This window comes from Gavia stellata, chromosome 1, assembly GCF_030936135.1.
Source record: "Gavia stellata isolate bGavSte3 chromosome 1, bGavSte3.hap2, whole genome shotgun sequence".
Lineage (NCBI taxonomy): Eukaryota > Metazoa > Chordata > Aves > Gaviiformes > Gaviidae > Gavia > Gavia stellata.
The window spans coordinates 68,127,348-68,149,752 of NC_082594.1; the positions used below are offsets into that span (position 1 = coordinate 68,127,348).

The 22,405-nt window shown below is 34.8% G+C and overlaps 1 protein-coding gene across 1 annotated transcript in view; it reads right to left on the reverse strand.

The window, feature by feature from the left end:
* Positions 1-970: 970 nt before the first annotated feature.
* CCDC138 (coiled-coil domain containing 138) overlaps positions 971-22,405 on the reverse strand; it is a 37,543-nt gene continuing 16,108 nt past the window's right edge. The window contains exons 10-13 of the mRNA XM_059821804.1: positions 21,220-21,412; positions 16,949-17,125; positions 2,256-2,394; positions 971-1,142 (exon numbers count right to left, since the gene is read on the reverse strand). Of these exons, the coding sequence (XP_059677787.1) occupies positions 971-1,142; positions 2,256-2,394; positions 16,949-17,125; positions 21,220-21,412 (681 nt within the window). The remainder of the gene's footprint in view (positions 1,143-2,255; positions 2,395-16,948; positions 17,126-21,219; positions 21,413-22,405) is intronic.

A 22,405-nucleotide genomic window follows, 5' to 3' on the forward strand; every position in this document is an offset into this window, starting at 1 on the left:
TCTCTGAAGTTTTATACTGACTGTCAGTGTTAGTCAAAGACTAACATACAGCAGATCTTTAAATTTTAACTGCAGTTCCAATTTTACAATTAGAGAGTTTCAGTAGTTAAGAGTACAAATCAGAAATCAGAAATGGAAGACTAAGTTGATTTTCTAAAAGGTATCTTATTTCTTAAATGTACGAACTTCTGAACACTGAACTGTGGCAGACAAAAAATATATCCATCACACTCAGAAAAGAAACGTGGGTACTAAGAGACCTAATGAGGATTGTATTGCAAATTAATATAAACTACAGAAGAAACAATATAATAAGTTTACATTAGAGATTACAATTGCCAAGCATTTTAAGAAATGTTTTTATTTACATTTTCAGAGATATTACAATCCGAAGTTACACTAGGAATTCATACAAAGCAGGATAAAATACTGAATGTTACATAAATAGAGGAAAAGATCAAACAAACACTAAGACATTCTGAAATCAAAACAACAACAAAATTTCTCATTCAACACATCTAGTTAGGTTAAATCAAAATCTGGTTTTAATCATTAAAACTGTAATTGTCTCAAAAGATAATCTGATAAGATACCTGTCTGTTACTTATCAACCATAAAATAAATAAATGCATTTATAAAACTCCGTAAAGAGTCAAAGGTAACTAAGATTCACACCTGTAAGGAAAGGTTGGTATTTCTGATCTGCTTACTCAAGGGATCCAATTCCTTAGATCGCATGTGTCATTCAGAATAGCGGCATTATTTAATTTCTTTTAAAAGTATTGAAGAAAGCCATTTAGCATATTACGCAATTTTTCATTTTCCTTTTTATGAACGAGGGAAATATACAGTACTGAGGTTCTGCTTAATTTATTTATATAAAACAGTTAAAAAAAAATAATCCAAATTTCAAGTAACACAGGCAGTTGGTATAATTTATACAGAACAGTAAGTAGATTGAAAGGTAGTGCTAGTGACTTGTGCTTAGGTTGGAGGTAAGAGAGTTACTTCTTGACAATCCCAAATTCAACAGAATTGAATTGAGGTTTATACAGAGGAATGCATGATCTGGGTTTGTAGTCCTATGCAGTTCTTGGATCATTTGGTGAAGAGTAAACAATTCAAACATCTTCTTATTACTTCTGCAAAAGATTTTACATAAAATAATTGTCAACTGAAAACTGAGAGGTTTGATCTAAACACTAAAGATTCTACAGAAAATTACTTTCTTAATGAAGAAAAATGTGCATTATATTGGGAGTTTCATATAATTCTTCTACATTGCATATAATGTGTCTAAGCAGAAGGTTATCAATGCATGGTGAGAAAAATCTTGGCAAAAATCACCAAAAACTATCATTTCACTTGAGTAAGTGGTATTTACATGTAGTATAATGAAAGCTCAAGGAAAGGCTGTAACAGGGTTTCACTCATGTGAAATAAGACTCCAGAAACAACAAATTAAAAATTTTAAATAATTAGGATTTCTGAGCAAATTTTACTTTTAGTATATTTCCCATGTAAGTTATGATTTATATTAGATTATTTTACAGGAAAACGTATTTTTTTCTCCTAGAGTTCAATTTTGTTCCTAATAAAGTCAAATGAAAGCCCCAGTTTTGTCAACAATTTTAAAGTCTAATGTAAAAAATGGCTCAGTTTAGATACCTGCTTTTATAAATGAAACAATCCCATTAAGTAATGCACCAATGGAGCACATTACTACTGTTATGATGAAGACCTTTGTTACAATAAACTAATAATCAGTAAGCAACAGGAACATATTTTATAAACACTAACATTCCCAAAAGGGCTTAAATGGCTCAAGACTTTAAATTTTGGTTTTGAAGGAAATGAAAACTGATGCAACTTGAATGCAAGTCACAGATGAGGCTAAATTTTCAAAGGAGATTACTACCAAGCACCCAAGTAAAACTGAAGGTCAAGGGGAAAGAAAAGAAGGGTTCTCTTCTAAGCATTCTTGTCATCTGTATACATAAGGAATATTTCCTCTTTAGGCTAGGTTTTTTTTTTTTTTCGTTTGTACTCCGTAAATTAAACTAGATTTATATGCAAATTGAGAGTCTTGTCTTACAGATCTGTGTTACAAACAGTTTAAATTTAACTGCTAGCAGAGAAAGTCCAGCATTGTCTATGGTGGAGCAAATAAACATTTTTTAAAAAAGGAGAAAGATAAAGGTCCCCAAGTTTGCTGATCTAATAATAACTAACAGAATAATGGTAATAAGGATTACTTTATTCTGGAGAGTTTTTGCAGTATAACACAGAGCTTTTCCAAAATCTGAATATCTAGCTTAGAACTTCGAAGCAATACAGAGCAAGTACGGAAGAAGGATTCGTTACTGCAAGCTTCCAGGAAAGGATGTAAGAAACCTGTAAAAGAAAGTAATTAAAAAACTGTATCACAGTTTCCGGTGCAAGGAAAAGTGAAACAGCTATTGATACCTTTAGAGGGCTTTAAATGCCTCATGTTGTGCCACTATTAGAACAATGAAATAATTCCGTTTATGCTGGGCATGTGATGCAAAACTCAGGTAAAACTAGGAACCAAACAAATGCAAGTTCCTAGAAGTTCTGACATTACCGACCCTTGTATTAAAACAAGGCCTATTCCCTTGAAAACAAAGGAAATCAGGAAACAGAACAATTTTAAACTCAAATAATAACCCTTATCTTGAACATGTTTACTCAAAGCTCATTTATCATGGTTCTTTCCTTTTGGTCATGTGAGAGTAACATTAAGCCGTGCAGAGACTCACAAGGAAGTATTTTAAGCTGCTGCAAACCATATGGACAGGGATAGTACTTGCAGAAGCTAATGTGATACCTGACAGCCTTTCATTATCAAAATACTGTCACTGTACTCTGTTTCAAGACAGGCAAAATAGTAATTGAAAGGTAAAAGTAAGAGCTGGATAAGAACACTTAAATACCAACAAAACTCCCTTGAAATAGTGGACTAATTTTTAAGACGCATTGTATAACATTTCCCTCTATCCTGTTCCCCAAAATCTACTCACTTCAGTATAAGGTTAAATCTGTTATCTCATTCTTGGTTCTGATATTACAGATTAGTTTATAGCAAAAAGATAAAGAAAATAAGTAACAATTTATTTTTTTTTTTAATTAATAGTCTTTCGTATAGTACAGGGCATTTGCATTAGAATAATACAGATGTGAGGAAAGTATTTTAATGTTTGTATAATGCTAAAAATATTTAATGTGTTATGCTTAATAAGAAACTGCAATATGCAAATTACATCATAAACCAATAAATACAGACATTAGAAAAATTCTTCGCACATACACTAAATACGGTAATTTATAAATAGGATGTCAAGATACTTTTATCAGTTCAAAGAAGACTGGATGCATCTTTTGGTCAAAATTTTCCCTTTCCTTGTCCAAGGACATACGACTTACTAAATTTAACAAGTAGCCTTGGAGTGAATTCAAGGTTTTAATATATTTCAGGAGGCTTACCGATACAAAATCAGAAGACATGCTACAGAAAACTGTTTAGAATAGGGCTTTAAAAAACAATTAACTTGGCAATTAACGTCAGCTTGAGAGCCTAAACAACTAATTATCTCAGAGCTGGGCATTTATACTGAATATTCAACAAGGACCCAGTAATTCTTAGATCTTACTGTTAAGAAGATCTTTCAAAACCCATATTTTTTGCAAAACAATGGCATGCCATTTGGCTACACCAACAAATGACCCAGTGTCGCCCCCCCAGTGCTGAGTACATCTTATCATGCATTATACTATACAGTGAGGTCAAGGAGATTTGTAAGCCTTTGCTGGTTTACATCATCAGATGAAGAAACCAAGAAACAGCAAACGCCTTTAGCACAGACCAAAGAAGCTATGGCTACAGGTACTCTTTCCTCTCTTTTCAGTGTAGGTGCTTTCAGCAGAATTGACTTTAAAGGCTGGATTCAACAGGCAGGATCCACAAAACACGTAACAGAATGTGGGGATGGAAACTATACAGATGCAGGAAAATAGACTTTGGTAGCAAGGGGCCAACCTTGCAGCAATAAAAAGCAAGATGACAACTGATGTTCTATGAGGTTTGGAAAAGGCAAGGCAGTCAGATGTTTTGTGATTTGCACAGCTGAAGTGTCCTCTCTTCTTTACCCAAGGCAACACAAAACAATAATTATTCCGAGAAACACACATTATCAAGGCGATAAATGGTTAGAAATTAATTTATTTTTCTGTATACTTCTACTTCCATGTTTCTTGCATTCTGTCTACCATGTTTAATCCACCTATGGTTTTATGCATACCCTCCTCTCACTTTTAGTACTATTTCCAGTTAAAATTTGCTGTCTCAAAATTGTAACAGTAATAAATGAAAGTAAAGTAGAAATGTAAGCAGTCATCAGTAAAAAATATACTGAAAAAATGGTAAGTTTTTTGGTAATATATATTTTTATTCTCTGTCAAGTAAAGATACTATTTCTCATTTTATTTTAGTTATGGTCTTCAATTAAGGATAGAATGCTATGACTGAAGTGATGTATTAAGTACCATTGACAGCTTTGAAGACAAGAAAAACATCATGGATACTGGAATAGTGAACTACGACTGCATTTCTATAGACCTGCAGATACCACAATACATTAAAAGCAAATGAATTGAAGACTGGAAGTTACAGGAGAATTCCTAAAAAGGAACAAAGAAAAGGGCATAGCCTCCTTAAGATGAAAAATAAAGTTCATGCTGAAGAAATACATTTTATACGTGTGCATAAATGCATATTTATATAAAATAGATACATATAAAGAAACCATTTACCAGATATGTTTGAATTGTCCTGAAAACACCTTTTTATCAAATATGACACGGGACCAGTAGAATGCTGGTTTAAAAAAAAAAAAATAAAAAAGACAAATATATTCTCTAAGGAAAATTTAACTTGGGAATGGGGGATTATTCTAATGTACAACTCAATAGGCAACAGAACTGAACAAATTTGTCAGGAATCCAACAAGAGAAGTCACTATTGACCGCATTCTGCCCTTGCTGTGTACAAACACAGTCACCAGGATAGTTACTCAGGGCATACCACTTTTAATACTTCTTTTAATATTTCTCTACTTTCGCTGCAGAAGGTATTATTTTTCAGAAATTGTGACGTCAAAAACTCAGGGCTATCTGTCAATTACAGCAAGCAGAAAATCCTTAGATGGATTCACAGTATGTGCTAAATTTAGTGATACATGACTGACATTCACTCAAGATTCAGCACTCTTTATTGAGACACTGCTCTCTATGACAGAACTTTGAAGTTATTAAATACCTACAGCAGTGTATTAAACCTGGAAAACTAATTAACCTAGAATTCACTTCTAGTATGATGTTATCATGCCCTAGTGAGTCTAACTTGTTAAAATCCATGAGAAGAGACGACAAAACTACAAACAGAAATAGAAAATAAGCAAAGCCCAGTGAACACAATCCTACCATCTTAAGAGCACTTCTTATTAAAACATTTCTATCGCTTCAGAGTGTTTGAAGTAAAAATTTCTGTACAGATAGCAATAAGAGATAAGCTTCTCTAAAGCAAGAAAAATCTAGGACTAAAAATTATGTTATCACTCAGGAACTACAACTTTATACAATTTGCTAGAGTTCCTACAAATGACTGCCTATCCCCAAGAAACAGAAATGGTCCTATCAATCTGCACGGCACCAATGATGAAGTCTGTTTTAACAACAAAAACTTGAACAGGATCTCTTATTTACCAAATATGTTTATCAGAAAGGTAAGAAGAGAAAAGTGTAAATAAATGTGTGAGAACACTGACATTCAAGAAGTAAATTAAGAAAGGTTTTTCTTCTTTCTATTGCCTGTTAAAACAACAAATAGCTTTAGAAACCTCTCATTTAAGATGACTTCTGACTCAGCTGAACTCTGATTCATGAGAGATCTGAAGATAACAAGACTGCTGGGATGGAGAGGGCAGTCCTACCATTTATTCCTATAAATATCATTAAATAGCCATAAAATGCTTTACATTCTTTTTTTGCAGGGGTAAACAAATACCATATTCAGGCGACCTGGACATTTCTTTGCTGCCTTGCTCTTAGTGGTTCCTTAAAAAATATTTAGTTTAAAAAAATACATGTATACACACACACACATATATATGCTGTAAGAATGTTTTGACTGTGAAGTTTACAAACCAACATAAAAGATATGCATTACTGTTAAGACAGAAGGATTTTCACTACAAAACAGAAGAGCCGAAGTGGAAATAATTTCTAAAGTTTCACTAAGTTCAATTATGTGAAAGCAAACTGATAAAGGCACATGTTTAAATGGACTTTTTGTACACTGCTTATATAGTCACTTCAGATAAGCTTTTGCAGAATATATTCTAAGTAATCAGAAAATGTACAAAACCAGCATATAACTTAAATGCACGTCTAGCTGATGAACTATAAGAATATAAACTTCACATTTTTAAACATTCTGGTGGTTTAGATCTGCACAGATTTTGGTTTTATTAACTATTTTAGAAAAACTTAATTGGAATCCATCCTGGCAGGACTTTGGCACAATTCAATGTAAGCTGCAAAAGCCTCAATTGGTACCCTTAAAAATTGCAGCATGTTGCAGTTGCATTAGCTTAACTTGATTGGTAGACTGCAATGAACAATGAGCAATTTATCACTGTTGACAGAATTAATCTGAAATTTACCTCAAAGTAATCAGTCACTCACAGCATAAAATCTCACCAGCTACAGTTATCCGGAAAATTCTGGTTTATACCTAAAGCTATGCCACTTCAGAAAATGAAGACTGTCAGGAATGCCAACTTTAAGTTCATGTTTCAACAAATTAATGATTTCAGTTTTCCCTCATTTCCAATTGCATGAGGATCTGCCGGGAGAATGGAGAACATGTGACAGCAATGCAACTGAGTGATGCAGCACTGTCTACTAGTGTGGAAAAGTTAACTACTGCAAAAGTTAACTAACTATGCATCACAGCAGAAACACTTAAAATGAAACAGTAATATCACTTACATGTTGCTAATAACCAATGGTCTATAACACAGTCACCTGTAAGATTTGAACCGGTTGCTGAATTTAACTTTTTCTCCTGTAAACAATAGCTGGGGTTGTTAAATGCCAGTGGTTAAAGCACAGTGGAGACAGGGCGAGACTCCAGTCAGTGTAAGACACCTCAAGTGTCGATGCCTACATGGATGACCCCGAGTTAAGAGAGCCCAAGTGGCAATTTCATCTGGTTACCCGGTATGTGTTGACCTCAGAATTGCTCTTCAGTTTCCTAGGATGCGCAAGACATTCATGCAGACATGAGACAAGAGATATGGGAGACCAATGTCATCTGCAAATGGCAACTGGAGGTTACACCCACAAAAAAAAATTGTAACAGAAAAGGTTAAAAAATTCGCAGGAATACTTACGTCACAAGAGACGCCTGGAATGAAAAGAAGCCTACAAGGAAAACAAAAAAGATCAGAAAAGAAAGCTATGCCTTGGAAGTCAGAAACTGTAATAAAAAGGATAGTATGAAAAGTCAAGTTAAGTCAGACCTTGTTAAGGAAAAAAAAAAGTTCACCCAGCCATTTAAGTAAAAATAGAACAAAAAAAGGTAGTGAGGTCATCTGTGGTCAGCACAAGAAAGATGGGATAGAAGCTAATGGTGTTTTCAGGAGAGAGCTCTATCTTGATAAAAAGGACAAAAAAACAATCCCCCAAACTTGTAATTCCAAAAGAGTCCTTTAGTCGGGGACACCAGAACAGACTTCAGGATTCTGAAAGAAACGTTGCCTCAATTTTATGACAAGAATTGTTAAACAATTGTCAACAAGTCAGGAAGCGGTTCTTTGTGAAGAGAGAAGAGCCAATGCAATATATATTTGATGGATTTGGACAAAAAAAGGCAATCTGAACACATATGTGCCCCTCAGTAAGACTCTAAAGATATTTTCAGGAACTAAAGGAGACATATAAAAAATTAAATGAAGTGTACTACAGGTTTATCTACGTGTATAGGAACTATAGATACTTCTGTTTGGTAAATAAATGCTACAGCAGTTATAACTCGGTTAGGCTTCAATACCATTTGATAAAGCAACACATTTGCTATTATATTGGAGAAGATGGGGGTTAGTAGAAGGACTGGAAGGTGTGTAGTGTAAGGAATTCGCTAAAAGCAAAGCAAAACATTTTGCCTTGAAAAGTGAACTTTAGTTTTAAATACTGATTTTTGCAATTGTTCTTCTTTAGTGCATTAATTAATGACTGTGGCATGAAAACAGGACTGGTCTAATGAAATTCCATGCTGGAACTGCCCATTTAGAAGGCAACAGGTACAAAATACATGAAAAACAGAATTTTCTTACTTGCTAGAATAGCAGAAGCGTAAAGACAATACACTAAGATACAACAAACATTTTTCCTGGAAAATCACTGATTAGAAACATCAGAGGATGAAAACTTTTGGTGTGCTAATTGAACTCAGTATGTCTATAAGCAACCAACGTGGTCTATCCACTAAAGACTGATTCTAATGAGGCCTGAGAGCGACAGAAAAACACCATTTTACAAATAACCTAGATAGCATTATAAATTGAAGCTATGCACTATTATGGGTTACTTTGTTCAAAAAACCTGAAAAAGCCTAATGAACTACCAGAATCACTGAAGGAATCACAACTTCCTCTTACAGAGGACATCTAAAGGAGCTTTGTTCCAACACTTTTTCTGTGAGAGCTCACCTGCCTTGTTTCCTCTGCTCCCATATCTCCACTCCTGTAACAACCAGCTCAGAACTAAGCACAGTATTTCAAACACAATGACAAACTCAAATAAGGAAGCCTTTACATAAATAAACCTAACCTGGCATGACCTGTAATTCTGTAACATCAGATTGCAAGTAAGCAAGTAAATAAAGTCTGAACTCTGACAATGCATAGATGTTACTCAAACTGCAGAAATTGTACTAAATACTTCCAAAAAAAGACTTTCTTTATGAAATTATTTCAATTATGACATTGCTTTAAATTCATCCTGAGTTACAGAGAAAAATCAGCTAGTAAGTACAGTAGTTCTGCTAGTCAAATACAAAATAAAAAAAATGTGTATTAAAAATATTTTTTCTAATTATATCATAAATTTAATTGTTTTAAATTAAACCATTTCACTGAATGTGTGCAAACTTTTGGTGTACTTGCCTGCTTTCAGCAAGTATACAGGTTGGTCCTAACATTATAATAGGCTGCATTTAACAGAGTTAGAGATATTTATCTGTGGTTAAAATATTAAACTAAAAGACCTATTAATCCAACATAATTATTCACTGTTTTCAGAAGAATTAATGAAAAAATTACAAAGGTAAGACAGGATAACAGAGGAAGGATTTCCTTTTAAATGGTTTGTATTTCAATGTTTATCTCACATAAGCTGTAAATCATTCCTTTCGCTACAGCTTCAAACACAGTTCCTCAGGATAATTCCATGTCTGCCTTTCACACAGGTGAGGGCGAATCCTACCTTAGTATGGTATTCACAGACTTGACATTTTTACCCTTTTGGTACTGCAGAATAAGCTAATTTGAAAAGTTTCAATCCTGCAAACAGTTACCAGTTAAGATAATATGCTGAAAAATACAGTTAGATTTTAATCTGTTTAAGCATACAGGTATTTTTTACTCCATACCTTCATGGCTTGTAGTCTTTAAAGTCTCAAAATGCTAAGACTCAAGAAAAAAATAAAGGAGCAGGTTTGGGTTTCCTTGACAGATTCTGACCATCGACTTTTTAGAAGAACCTGCAGCACACTGTGAATTGTGGAATACCTAGCATTAGTTATAGAAGCATTCCAACTCAAAGGAAGAGAGGACGTGTGCATACAGGCAGTCCACATTTAAAAGACTGTCTCCATAGTAAGAAGTTGTGATTATTTACTTGTAAAGTGAATGCTTTTATCTCCACTGGCTTGATTAACTTCCCTATGAGATGAGTATATCTGGACACAGACTTGGTTATCCATGACCATAATATTTTCTTACCAAAAAAATTAGAAGTAAGGTTGAGTGAATGTGTAAGTACAGCTCACTTTTGCAGTTACTAAAAATCTTAAGTAATGTTAATATGATTAAGAAATCACACTTAAGCCCTACCAGAATGTGCCTTAAGTTAGAGTAAGCATGAGAGAGTAATTTAGAGATTTTTTTTTCAATATGCACTCATCTCAATTTGTGAATAAGCACATGCTAATACAAAACATTCTCTCTGTAAAACAGAAGTAAGCTTGAAGACAAAGTAAACGTAAGCTTTATTTAAAGCAAAGGCCAGTGCTTTGTAATGTCTAGTGAGTAAGTAAGTTTTGATTTTCTTGAATGAACATAAGATTGGGAAAGGGGAACCTACTAAATTACATGACAGAGGTCAGCTATCGCTGCAGGAGGAATTTAAGACGTATGCTGTCTTTGTGTAAAAGTGCAAAGGGTGAAACTGAGACAGGCAGCTTTCTGCTAATAGCAGATCTCAAATCAAGTACGAATCAGACTACAGTTCAACAATGGTATTTTTCATAGGTGACTATAAACTCACTACATCTTTTGGAACCCTTTTAACTGATTCACAGGTAAAAAAACCTCAGTAAGCTGCATGAGAAGCAAGAAAACAGGAACAACAGTATTCAACAAGATTGTATATGACAAGTATTCAACTACGGGGTGATTTAATACTAATGATGTGATGTTCTTCAACACCCACAGAACAAGTTTTGTTGCTGAGGTCATGCTACTTATTACTAGATTGTTTCCTGAAAACGTTTCATGTCTGGCATCCAGGAATTCTCTTGAACAGTGTGTTGCAACTACTGTCCTAGAAACAAGATCTGCTGAGAAAAGAAATATGTAGTCATAGGGAGAGAACTTTGGGGTATGAAGACACCCTGGAAGCCACTGGTGTGATACTATAACAATCTGGATGATTAAAAGTAACTATTACTTCAATTCTTAAACATTAATTTTAATAGTAATTTAAATGGGAGATGGTAAAAGCTTTTCCAACCAATAAATACATTATAAGCTATCTGACTAAACTGAAACATATCAGTATTTAGCAGTTAATATATTTTGCTCCCAAAATTTCAGAGGCGGTCAGAGAACTGCATTTCTGGAAATCTATCACCGAGCACATTCAGAGTTTATCAAGACACTAAATCTACTTTCTGTGATAATACTATCATAGAAGATTTTGTTCTTAGTTCTATCTTCAGACAAGTTCATAGCTTAGAGGTGGGACTAAAACCAAACATCATGGCTTGGTAGCCTGCTTTCCTTAACTAAGGTAAGGAAACCTTCAAAAGCCTTGGTACTGAAATCTTTCTTCCCTGTCAAATCAGCAGGAATATATCTCTTCCCCTTTTACTCAACAAGAAGCGAGAAACATGTCTTTATAGACCACTCATTAGTTTCAAAGACAAAAAGAAGGATCAACCTGAATTTTATGGCACTCATCTGAAGCCCCAGATTCAAGCAAAACACCACCACCATTAAAAAAGACTGCATGACTTGCTCCCTTGATTCTGCTTTTATCAGTCAATCTTTGCAGCAAAGGAAAGATGGGCATCCTCCAGAAAACATGGATTGAAAACCTGGTAATGGGTATGGACAGTCAAATAAGAGACTGAAAAGAATAAACCTGAACTGGCACTCATCCCATCTGACCATGAAACAAAAACAGCACTGATGAGATAGCTACAGTGAAAATACAGCTAAAGCGCTGCTTTGGAGCTATGTTCACATGTATCGACTATTAGAAGGTACAATTAAAATAGAAGACTGAACAGGTTGAAATGTACCAATTCATGCACTATTACAGACATTTTTAGACAAAAATATTAGCAGAATGTAGTAAGAGAAAAGGGGTAGAATATCTTTGTTGAGTTGATTTTTTACTGTCAGGTTCATAACAAGCTGTTGACTCTCACAACTGTGGAATTTAGAAGCAACCTCTAACTTCCACTTAAGATAGCAAACTAAACTAGACTTCAACTTAGGCCACTAAGCTCATCTGAAGGAAGAGAATCACTCCAGCATGCAAATGACATGAAATAAAACATAAAATATTTAAAATTATATTGTTTACCCTAGCAATTACTTACACCTTAATTTCAGCTACTTATCAAGTTTCTAGCACAGGTTAAATAAAGCAAGTATTTGCTAACAGAAAGCAAATGGTTAGGCAAGGACTTTACTCAGTTGCAAAGTTTCTTTCCTCAAATGTAGCAACAGTAGAAGTAGCAAACAGAATCCACAGAAGAACTGGAAGATCGCAAAAAAAAAAAAAAAGGAAAAAGACTATTACAGCATGAAAGTAAGCTGAAACTGACGTTTTCTTGACACAAAGCAAACTCTCTGAAATTACTGCATAACATCTCTAACAGCTCCTCTAGCTCTTATGCCCTGAGGAGCTGGCCGAAACTGACCTCAACTTTTTTCACCCCTGACATTTAAAAGTCAGCTGTTATTCCAACTATGAATGTTTTTGTATATTACAAGAACAGTAATCAGTGTATCATTTTACCCTCCTCCTTAGGCTTTAACATTTTTTTAAAAGAGGTGAGGCAAACAAGATTGGCATATATATATATATATATATTCTGTATCCATGACATACTGTTACAGTTCCAAAAATGTTAATGATTGGGACAAAACGGTGAGATTATTTTTGGCTGGCACCATACTTCAGAATTATACAATGGCATGAAAACTCACTGATGTCTGGGAAATGCCTGTGCAGCTGGAATACTATCGAAGTTCTGATACCTAAAACATAATGTAGTCTGGTGACATGTATGTGATTTGACATACCAATTTGATAAATACACATAATTTGAATCCTTCCAAGAAATAATGTGACTGTATTGTATACTAATACATGGGCTCTGGAGCTTTGTATACTATGATGATGCATCTAAGTTTCAAGAAACATACACAAATAAGCTTCCCAAGGGTACCAAAAGTCTTAATAGCAGTGTTAAGACCGCCATGTTTCTATGGCCTATCTGGACAGGTACACTGGTGTTGTCCACTCTTGTACAGAATACATGTCAACTCAGACAAACTTTTCATGAAGCTGTGGACCTCAGGCATATTTTTATTTATAGTTTTAAATGAGCTTGCAGCTGGTTTACAAGATCTACTAGACTGGCATCATTCCTGTGGAATATGGTAAGCTCTCACTAACTCGGAATGAAAAAGATCAAATAGTAAACCCTGATCCTAGTAGTGACCAAAAATGTTCCAACTGGGAATCTGAAGTAATATTAAAATATGAACCAAAAAAAGCACCTTGAAGGTTGATAGCCCATCTTGTGGCTCTAATGAGGAAATGATAACAAATAGTTTTACCACTAAGAATGCAAATGGATAGACCTCTTGACACAAAGGGTGTCAAAATAAGCTTTGGAGTAGGAATGAAATGCCTAATCCCTGATTATTAAGGTTACATTTTCCGCTCTTCTGTCATTTAAGTGAACATTCAGACATTGCTTCAACAGTACCTGTCATGAAGGCATTGATGGGAAAGGTAATGCAAGAGTACAAATTCACTGAAACTATCTGTAATATTCACTGCTCACACCTTCTGGCTCTTGTTAGACCTGGAGATTCCAAGTCAGGTTTCCTGAAAGAAAGTCTGTCACTAGAAGTTGTGTAGGGGTTATTTGGTGTAGCAACCTATGCTGCTTCTTTGTACCTCACACAACAGAGTTGTGCAGTGCAAAAAACTGTCATCTGCTTCTTCCTTCAGACTGGAATGCATAAGCTCACTGAAAACACAGAGGAGTTCCAAATTCTTAATGAGCAAAGAGTTTCATTAGCCTTTGAACTGAAGGGGTACTGATCTTTAAATGAAGTATTTTTTATGGCTTGAACTCCAATCCTGATAGTTATCTTCATCAGCCACAGCCTTAAGGGCATGGATGTGCCCAAACATCCAAAAAACATGTGCAGGCACATTGCATACAAGGCGGCATGATACACAGAGATTTTGGCTATCAGCTGCCTCTCACCATATAGATTTTACTTCTTCCCACCGCTCTGTGGGAGTCTTTTTATAAACAGACAACCCGTTTTATTAAAGTTAGCCTTACCTCGACAGAAGCACATGGTGAGTGTCAACACACATTTAGAGACTGACAGAGAAGTAGATTTTGCCAAACAAATCCTGGTTTATTGTCCTTTTTCTTTTTTTTTTTTAAACTAAACTTATTTTAAGTGATCCTTGTTGCTTTAAACTTTCCCAAATAGTAGCCATGAGATGCTGACCTAATGCAAAGAAAACCCTAGAAAGAATCATGGCATCTCTAAAGTGCCAAAAATTATCCTGAAGTTCTATTACCAAAAAATTCCTTGTTAAATGTTATTCCCAGCCTACCAGGCAAAAAAGAGTACAGAACATTTAACACACTATTTGGCTTTCTGGCCACAGTTTCCAGGAGGAACTGAAGAATCTCAACTTTATGCCTTTTTTTCAGGTTTTGAAATGCCCTGAAGCCATCCTCTGGACCACATTATGATCTAGCAAGCTTTCTCAGACAACTAAATCACTCTAGAATTAAGTATTCCTCCACCTCTGTCTGCTGATCCTTCTCTTCCTTGTGAAAAAAAAAAAAAAGATCTAACAGAAGAAGGCAACAATCAGAACAATAGAAGATATTGCATACGAATACATATCCTGAGCTGGCCAGGACTGATGAGCATATAATAATGACGTCATGGGTAGACAGAAAAAAAAAGTACTGAAGAATGTTACCTTTCAGTCCTCCACCATTTCCTATTGAAATGGTGGTGTCAGGACTCTCCTAGATTCTTGATGTGAAACTCCTGAACAGAAATGGAGAGGGAGTGCATGAAAGGCTGTGTGCCAGTAAGATGCACAGCAGTAGGGCTATTAATTTTAATTTGCCATTAAGGTTTTGTACATAGATACTAAACAGATGATACCAATGCCTCAACTGTTGCATCTGACATCATTTTTTCAGTAACTGAATGCCTTATCAGCGCTGTCAATGTTGTATATAAAACCTAAAAAATTATGTTACAAAAAAGAATATCCGGAAAAAAATAAAGCATTGGCTCTTTTTCCAACTTAATTTCTCATCGCTTCAGCTCTAAAGGTAGTATTTTCGAACAAAAATATTGGAATACTCCTGTAGAGCCAGAAAATTATTGCAGCAAGTTGAAAGAATGCCTAGGATTGCATATCTCACTTGAAAAAAATAAAAGCTTAGACTTTGCCTCCTATTGGTCAAATGCTGTCTTTTTGGGTAATGTGATTCCATATTTTAGCATATGACCAGCTACCTATAACTTCATATTTAAGGCTGCACACCAATACAGCTTTAAAATTGAGCATAAATTCCTGTTTTAATCTAACACAGAGAGCCCTCTGAATATCCGCTGCCACCTTCTACTTTGTCTTTTAATGATGTTGTAATAGGAAACTTACAAAGGAATGAAAGTACGATTTCCCATCAACAATACTACTTCTCATTGTTAACAATTTCTTGCAAAACACTAACTATGTATTGGAAAAGAGAACACGCCTATAACTCGTGTATTGGCAATTTATTCTACCAAAGAGAAAGGTTCTGCATAAGGCTTCATATCCAGTTGCTGAGAAATAAATTCTCAATTAAACATTACTCCTCCTTCCCTGATTTCACATATATACATCTTCTCTGAGAAGTAACAAGGCAAACGGTGAGTCTCTCACAACGTATCTCCATTATTCTTCAAACTGCAGGCATCTAGCGTATCAGAACAACTACTGCTAGGTAACAGAAGATGTACTGTTACTGGCATTACCCAAAGTAATGCCAGACACCATCCATCTTGCTTAGGTTACTTGTGCATACAACCATCTCTTTCCCAAACACTTTACCAATCATAGTTATGATTATTAGGAAGTGTAGTCTTACACTAAAGTATTCTAACTACATGGTCAGAAAAAGAGGCTGCAAGGAAGAATAAAACTTTAGTTAAATCTTTCTGACACTTATCTTGCTACAATATGGCTTTTAACTCAATGCTGTTCCATCCCAAGTCAAACATGCTTTCTATTTTTACCACTACAATGCATGGTAACAAAATACTCCCAAAATAACAACATATATTTCAAAAATAGCAGCAGCCCCTTCCCATTTTCTGTTCTAAAATGTAGTGAATGATTTTTATCTTTTAAAAAAAACAGTCACAAGGTTTATTCAACATGGCATTGGAATGCCTTACTACTTTTGTGTTCATCCAGTTGGTTATCAACTGATTCTTAGTCTGTACCACTTGGAAAAAGCACTGTGACAAATAAGATTATTAACCCTTTTATAGGGTGACAGCACAGTAAAACTCAGCAAAACATAACCATTTCTTCTAGAAATGCCATTTCCAATTATTAGAAAGTGAAAAATGACTGGGGATGAGCTGTTCGTTCAAACTAGAAAAAGAATGTCGATAAAGTCTATTTTTTATCTCCACCTGCTGGCAGGTTTTCATAATACGGCTTCCCTGGCACAGCCCGACTTCAAAGGAAAACATCAGTAAGGTAAAACAGTGGAATAAACTGAAAAGCCAAACCAAAAATAGCAGCAACAAAATTCACACCAATAAATAAGAAAGTAACCACGACAAAATATAGAGCACAGGTCCTCAGAGGGAGAAAAAAAGACAAGACAACTCAGAAAGAGACAGACAATTCAGAAATACATTTATGTCTCTAATGAATTTATATGATACAAACGGATGCTAATACTAGATTAGATTATTTACACAGAAGACTCATGCTAGTTTTATGTTGTATTTATACTTACCTCACCTGTTTTCAACATGATTTTATTTTTTTTTTTTTAACTACTCAAATTTACCGGATTCCATGGTCATCTGAAGTAATCCATCAAGAGCACTGGAAAGCAGACCTCTACTGGATACTTTTAAGTGACTTAATATGACAGGCACACATTGGTATTCCAAAAATAAGGCCTTCCCTTCATCTGTCTTCAAGTCTATGCGAAGGGAATCAAATGCTTGAGCCAGGTAATCCACTGAAAGATATCAGAATACAGGGAATAAAACTTCCATAATTATAGTTCCATTAAGCGATAACTGAATAGCTATCCTGAGAGTTACTGTTGCAGATATATATGTAAAAGTTAAATGGCTGACAATATTACATTTTATTTTTATTTAAAGACATCCTCTGCCTGTTTTCATTCCTTAATAATTTGTTGTGAGTGGAGAAAAAGACTAACTACAACTCGTATGTTGAAAAAAAATATACTTACAAATATAAAGTCCTTCTAATACTTTAAGAGGAAAGAAATTACAAGCTTGCATAGTTTGAGATAATGTTGGTTTCAACATCTGGGAAACATGTATTAAAGGAGTCAAGTGCTGATTTGTCTGAATGAGAGAAATTACTTTCATGAGAGCAACTACTCCCATTCTTTTCTATAAAAAGCTGTAGTTTAAGTTTCAGTGCATACATTTTATATACTCATCCATTGTGGAATGCACTAAATTATATGAAGAATGTAGATTAAGTGAACCAATCTAATTTTCTTAATTTCCTGATGTCAAATCTTTCTTAGTATCTTGGAATAGCACTGATCATCTGGAGTGCAGAAAATTAAGGAAACAATTTACCCCGTAGCAAAAATTTAACTGCAGTGCCATCTGCTGGATACTGACATTTTGAAGGAAAGGGGATATATGTTGGAACTAAATGTGCTACCTTATCACTAGATCATTAGTGCCATGTGGTCAGAGGGATCAAAATTTGTACACAGTGATATTCGACATATGTTTAACAACAGATGATATTTTCACGTTGTAGAAGCCAGAAGTAAAAAGCATCCTTGAGAAGCTAAACTGATTCATTCTAATCAACAGCATTCATCTGCTTAGGGTAAGTAAGTCTCTGCAATAACTGGTTTTTTTGTATTGCAGTTCTTTTTGCACTGTTTTTATCAAATATTTCTAGAAATTTGAGCCTCAATTTAAGAGTAATTATCATGCTTTACCAAAATATCTTGACTGAAGTAGTTCCCTCCAACAGCTGAAATACTGTGTATGTTCATTAATGATGTAAGGGTGGTCTTCCACCGTGTTTAAATCCTGGGTTTATTGTAAATACTCACAATATAAATACTGCACAGGTCAGTTAAGCACAAAGACATACTAATCTGCTTAACCATCTAATCCAGAAGAATGACTTCCATGAACAAGAACACTGTTCATTATCTATGGATATAAAATCTTTGGCATCCCTGATTAGTGTCAATCAGGGTGCCAGAGATTGCAGCAATTTTGTGATATGGATCTCTGCTCTCTAAGAAATGGCCCAAAATTCATAACATATCTCATGCAAGAGGCTGAAAAAAATCAGATGCCAAAGTAGGCATCTGATTCTGACACTCTGGCATGGTTTTTCAGGATTACCTTGAAAATTAACATCTCTGTAACCTGTCTCCATCTCTTTGTGTTACTAGCAGAGGAGATGTATTACTAGTCAAATTCTGAGAACAAAAGATAGCAAAAATAGAATCATGGAATAATTTCGGTTGGAACCTCCTGCACAAAGCAGGACCATCTCTGAAGTTAGATCAGATTGCTCACAGTTGTAACCCCACTGAACAATTATTTGCTATCAAAATGATCTGTGCTTTTAAAATGTCTTTGAAAAGGGAAAAATACCTGGTTAGTATCGCAAAGAGATCGAAAAGGGTTACAGATACATTCATTCTTATGCTATCCTTGTAAAAGTTATTCTTGCAGAAAATCTGTTATGTGGCACCACAGTACTCCTAAGTTGCTGCAGGTAGGCAGTAATCACTTCTTACACCTGTTCTTAACAGTATATAATTAGTGTTTTCTGCCTGACTTCCATAAAAAGGATCTGCAACACCTTTTGTTCCCTATTTCCCTTGAAGAGAGAAAAGGCTTCATAACTGAAGGCAGCAGTTAACAAACCAGCCAAGAGAACAGTTACTCTATTCTTTGAGATATATTTTCCAGAGTTTTTTTCTCACCCTGTCCAGAGACAATCTGATTCTTGTTAACTTGTAGCGTCTACTTTGAAACCTTTACCTTCTCCCTCTCCCATGAGGCAGGAAGACCCAACTTGCCCTATTTCTTTGCCAACACAAAATTATATAGGTTTTAAGTAGAGAATTCTACTTTACACTACTATTATACATCTTCTCCTAGTGTGAAATGTGGGATGATCCTGGGAACAAAGTGGAAACTGAAAAAAAGCCTCACAATGAAAGGAAAGAGTCACTCACCCTTACACCCCGCCCCCCCAATTCTTTCTGGTTAACAAAAGGCAGAAGCGTGAGCTAAAACCGATGCAGCTGTTCCAGATACAATAATCCCCTGACAAGCACTGAAGGTTGTCTGGACTATATTGTTTAAGAGGATATTTGAATTTATTATTTTTTTTAAAAAAATAAATACCCCCAAAATCAAGTCTTTATATAGTCAGAAGCTCAACTTGACAAACTGTAGCTATTATATTGTATTTAGGATTCAGAGGGGACATATCAACTCTGCTGCTTTTATGTTCATGGCCTCTTTTTGCATAGGTGAACAAAATTGCTTTATAGCAATCATTGAAACCATTATTGAATTAAAACAATTAAGTCAAAAGAGAAAGCTAATAATAGAAGTCAAAATTCGATATTCTTCTGGATTACTGCAGATTTACAAATTAAGAACCTTCAAGCATAATTCAGATTAAGTACTACTGTTGAAGCTTTCAAAGAAGTCATATATAAATTAGAAATGGGTAAGAATTTGTTTAAATTACCAAAGTTAATCTGTAAGTTAATTTTAAAATATCTCTATAAATCAGATTGATTGAAGGTTTTTCTTCTCTGGGTTCTGACAGAAAAGTGTATACCAATCTCTATGTCAAAAGGATAAGGAAGGAAAACATTAAAAATCTGAGTTTGTGCCTCTTCTCATAGTGTGCTCAACACTCAGAGCTCACAAGAAACAGTCCATTTTTGTCATCACTTTAAAGAAAATGTTTTAGTCTTTACAGATCATATCTGTTTTCAAAGAAGGCCCCACTGAGAAGATTTGCCACAGCGTCTTGAAAACTGCACAAGTGGAGTAACCTGTCATAACCTGAAGCAGAAGTCATTATTTTCAGGGCTGTGTCATCTCCTGATATGAGCTTGTTTGCCTTTGCCTTGTTAACAAAGTACATTACTATACTACACCAACATAGCAATTTTGGAAGATTTTGGATAAAAAGGCCACTTTTCATGCTAGACAGGTGGCTTTGAAGTCTAAAACACTTTTACGTAAACAGAACATGGTGCCTTTGTAAATGAGTCTATTTAACAGTGAAACCTGAATGGACAATCATATCAAGAACTGAAAATTTCATAGAGTATCATTTTTCAATGTTGATAATGTTTTATGGGTAGCCATTTGCAGTGCCAGACTTGGTAGGAGAAGAGCGGAGCAGCAGACAGGTAAGACCTGGAGTATTAACTGTATCCTAAACTTAGACCAAGGGACAACGCAATTTCAGGACATACATTGTATCACAATTCAATCTAACAGTTATAATCCTCTACACAAGTGACTACAGATACATCAGAAATACTTATGAACATCAGATTTATCTGTAAAGATAAATGCAGCAAAGTTGCAGCTAACTATGGCAGAAAAGAAACACTCGGCATTGATCTGCCTTTCAGAGGATAGGTAAACCTACTAGCTTAAACAGGACAGTGAAATTTGAGAACTGTGCAAAATCTGCTACCTAATTCAGTTTGTAAGAGAGCAACTAGCTGTGCCATTCAATGCAGTAAAGATCTTGGCAATCCAATCACTGCTGTAGTGACAGTTTGACAGAATTACCAACTTCTCTTTTCCCCTTCTTCAGAAATGTTGATTTGTCTGACAAGAAGTCGTCATACTAAAAGGAACACATAAATTCCAACATGAAATGAAAAACAGAAAGATTCATACTTGTTTCCAGTATATTTTGCTTCACAAGGCAGTAAAACTGAAGTAAAACATTTTTCACTAATAAAGCATAATAGATGCTACAGTATCACCGAAATGTGTTTTGTTCAGGCACATGACTGAAATAAAAAAATTTAAAAAAATCAGATCTTACCTTGTGTCACTGTTTTAAGCACAATTAAAGTTGACAGAAACCTCAAAGGCATACAGGAACTCTTAAAGAAAGCTGCCGATTTTGATTTGCTTTCTGTAGACTGTTCAGAAGAACTATGTAGGTTTCCCTTACTTACTATGCCTTTGAAAATATCTTCACCAAGTCTCCTCATTGTTGATGTCATCGTTGCATGCTGTTTCAAACAATGCACACAGTTAGTGTAAACATTAAAACACATTCAAATCCTGTGTACTATGTAGAGATACATATGTTCCCCTAGCAGTTAAATATTAAATACAAAATGGTTTGACCATGTTTTGGAGTATAATCTGTATAGGAGATACTACTTTGTGTTCCAAAAGCAGTTGAACATTATCACGGTGCCTTATCAACACATACTTCACAAAGGGACTAGTTAGTGAGGGCCCCTGATATGCTGACATTTTTTAAGTTGCCTCTGGTTCCAGAACAAGCTCAGCTTCAGCCAACTCTATTGTGTAAGGTTTCCTGAAGTTATATCCTGTAAAAGCATTTACAGAATCAAGGTCTAAACATGAACCTTAAGAACACTGTACAGGTAAGATCTATTAGACTTTTCATCATAAACTATACAGAAATATTACTTCAGAATCAAACTTCACAATATGCTAATTTAAAATACAGTTTCTTATTAGCACTAAAACCAACATCCTCTATTGAATTTAAACTCAAGATATTTACAAAGTTTCCTACCTTTTGCGTTAGCAAAAGCATTATTGACAGCACTATGCACTCTACTGAGTCTTTACAGTATGGCTACTGTCTTTTTCTTTATTATACTGCTAAATATTTTCTTACAGCAGTCTAGTAAAAGGGAGTAAGGAATGACTTGTGGTTAGACACTGAGCAGAGAACAGAAAAAATCAAAATTCCTTTGCTGCTTTGCCACACACTTCCATCAATTTCAACAAATCTCATGCATAAAGTGAACCTAAAAATATTGCTGTTTCTAGTGCAAAAGTTTTGTAAATACATATGTAAAAATATAATTTCTGAAATGCTTAGACACCACAACAGAGATCACATACTTAGGAAAACTATGTTTAGATACACAATGCAAAATTTCAAATTAATTTGAAAAAGAATTTATTTTTTTCATTTGCCATGTATCTGTTGTAAACACTGTGAATTTGTGCTTTGCAAAGAC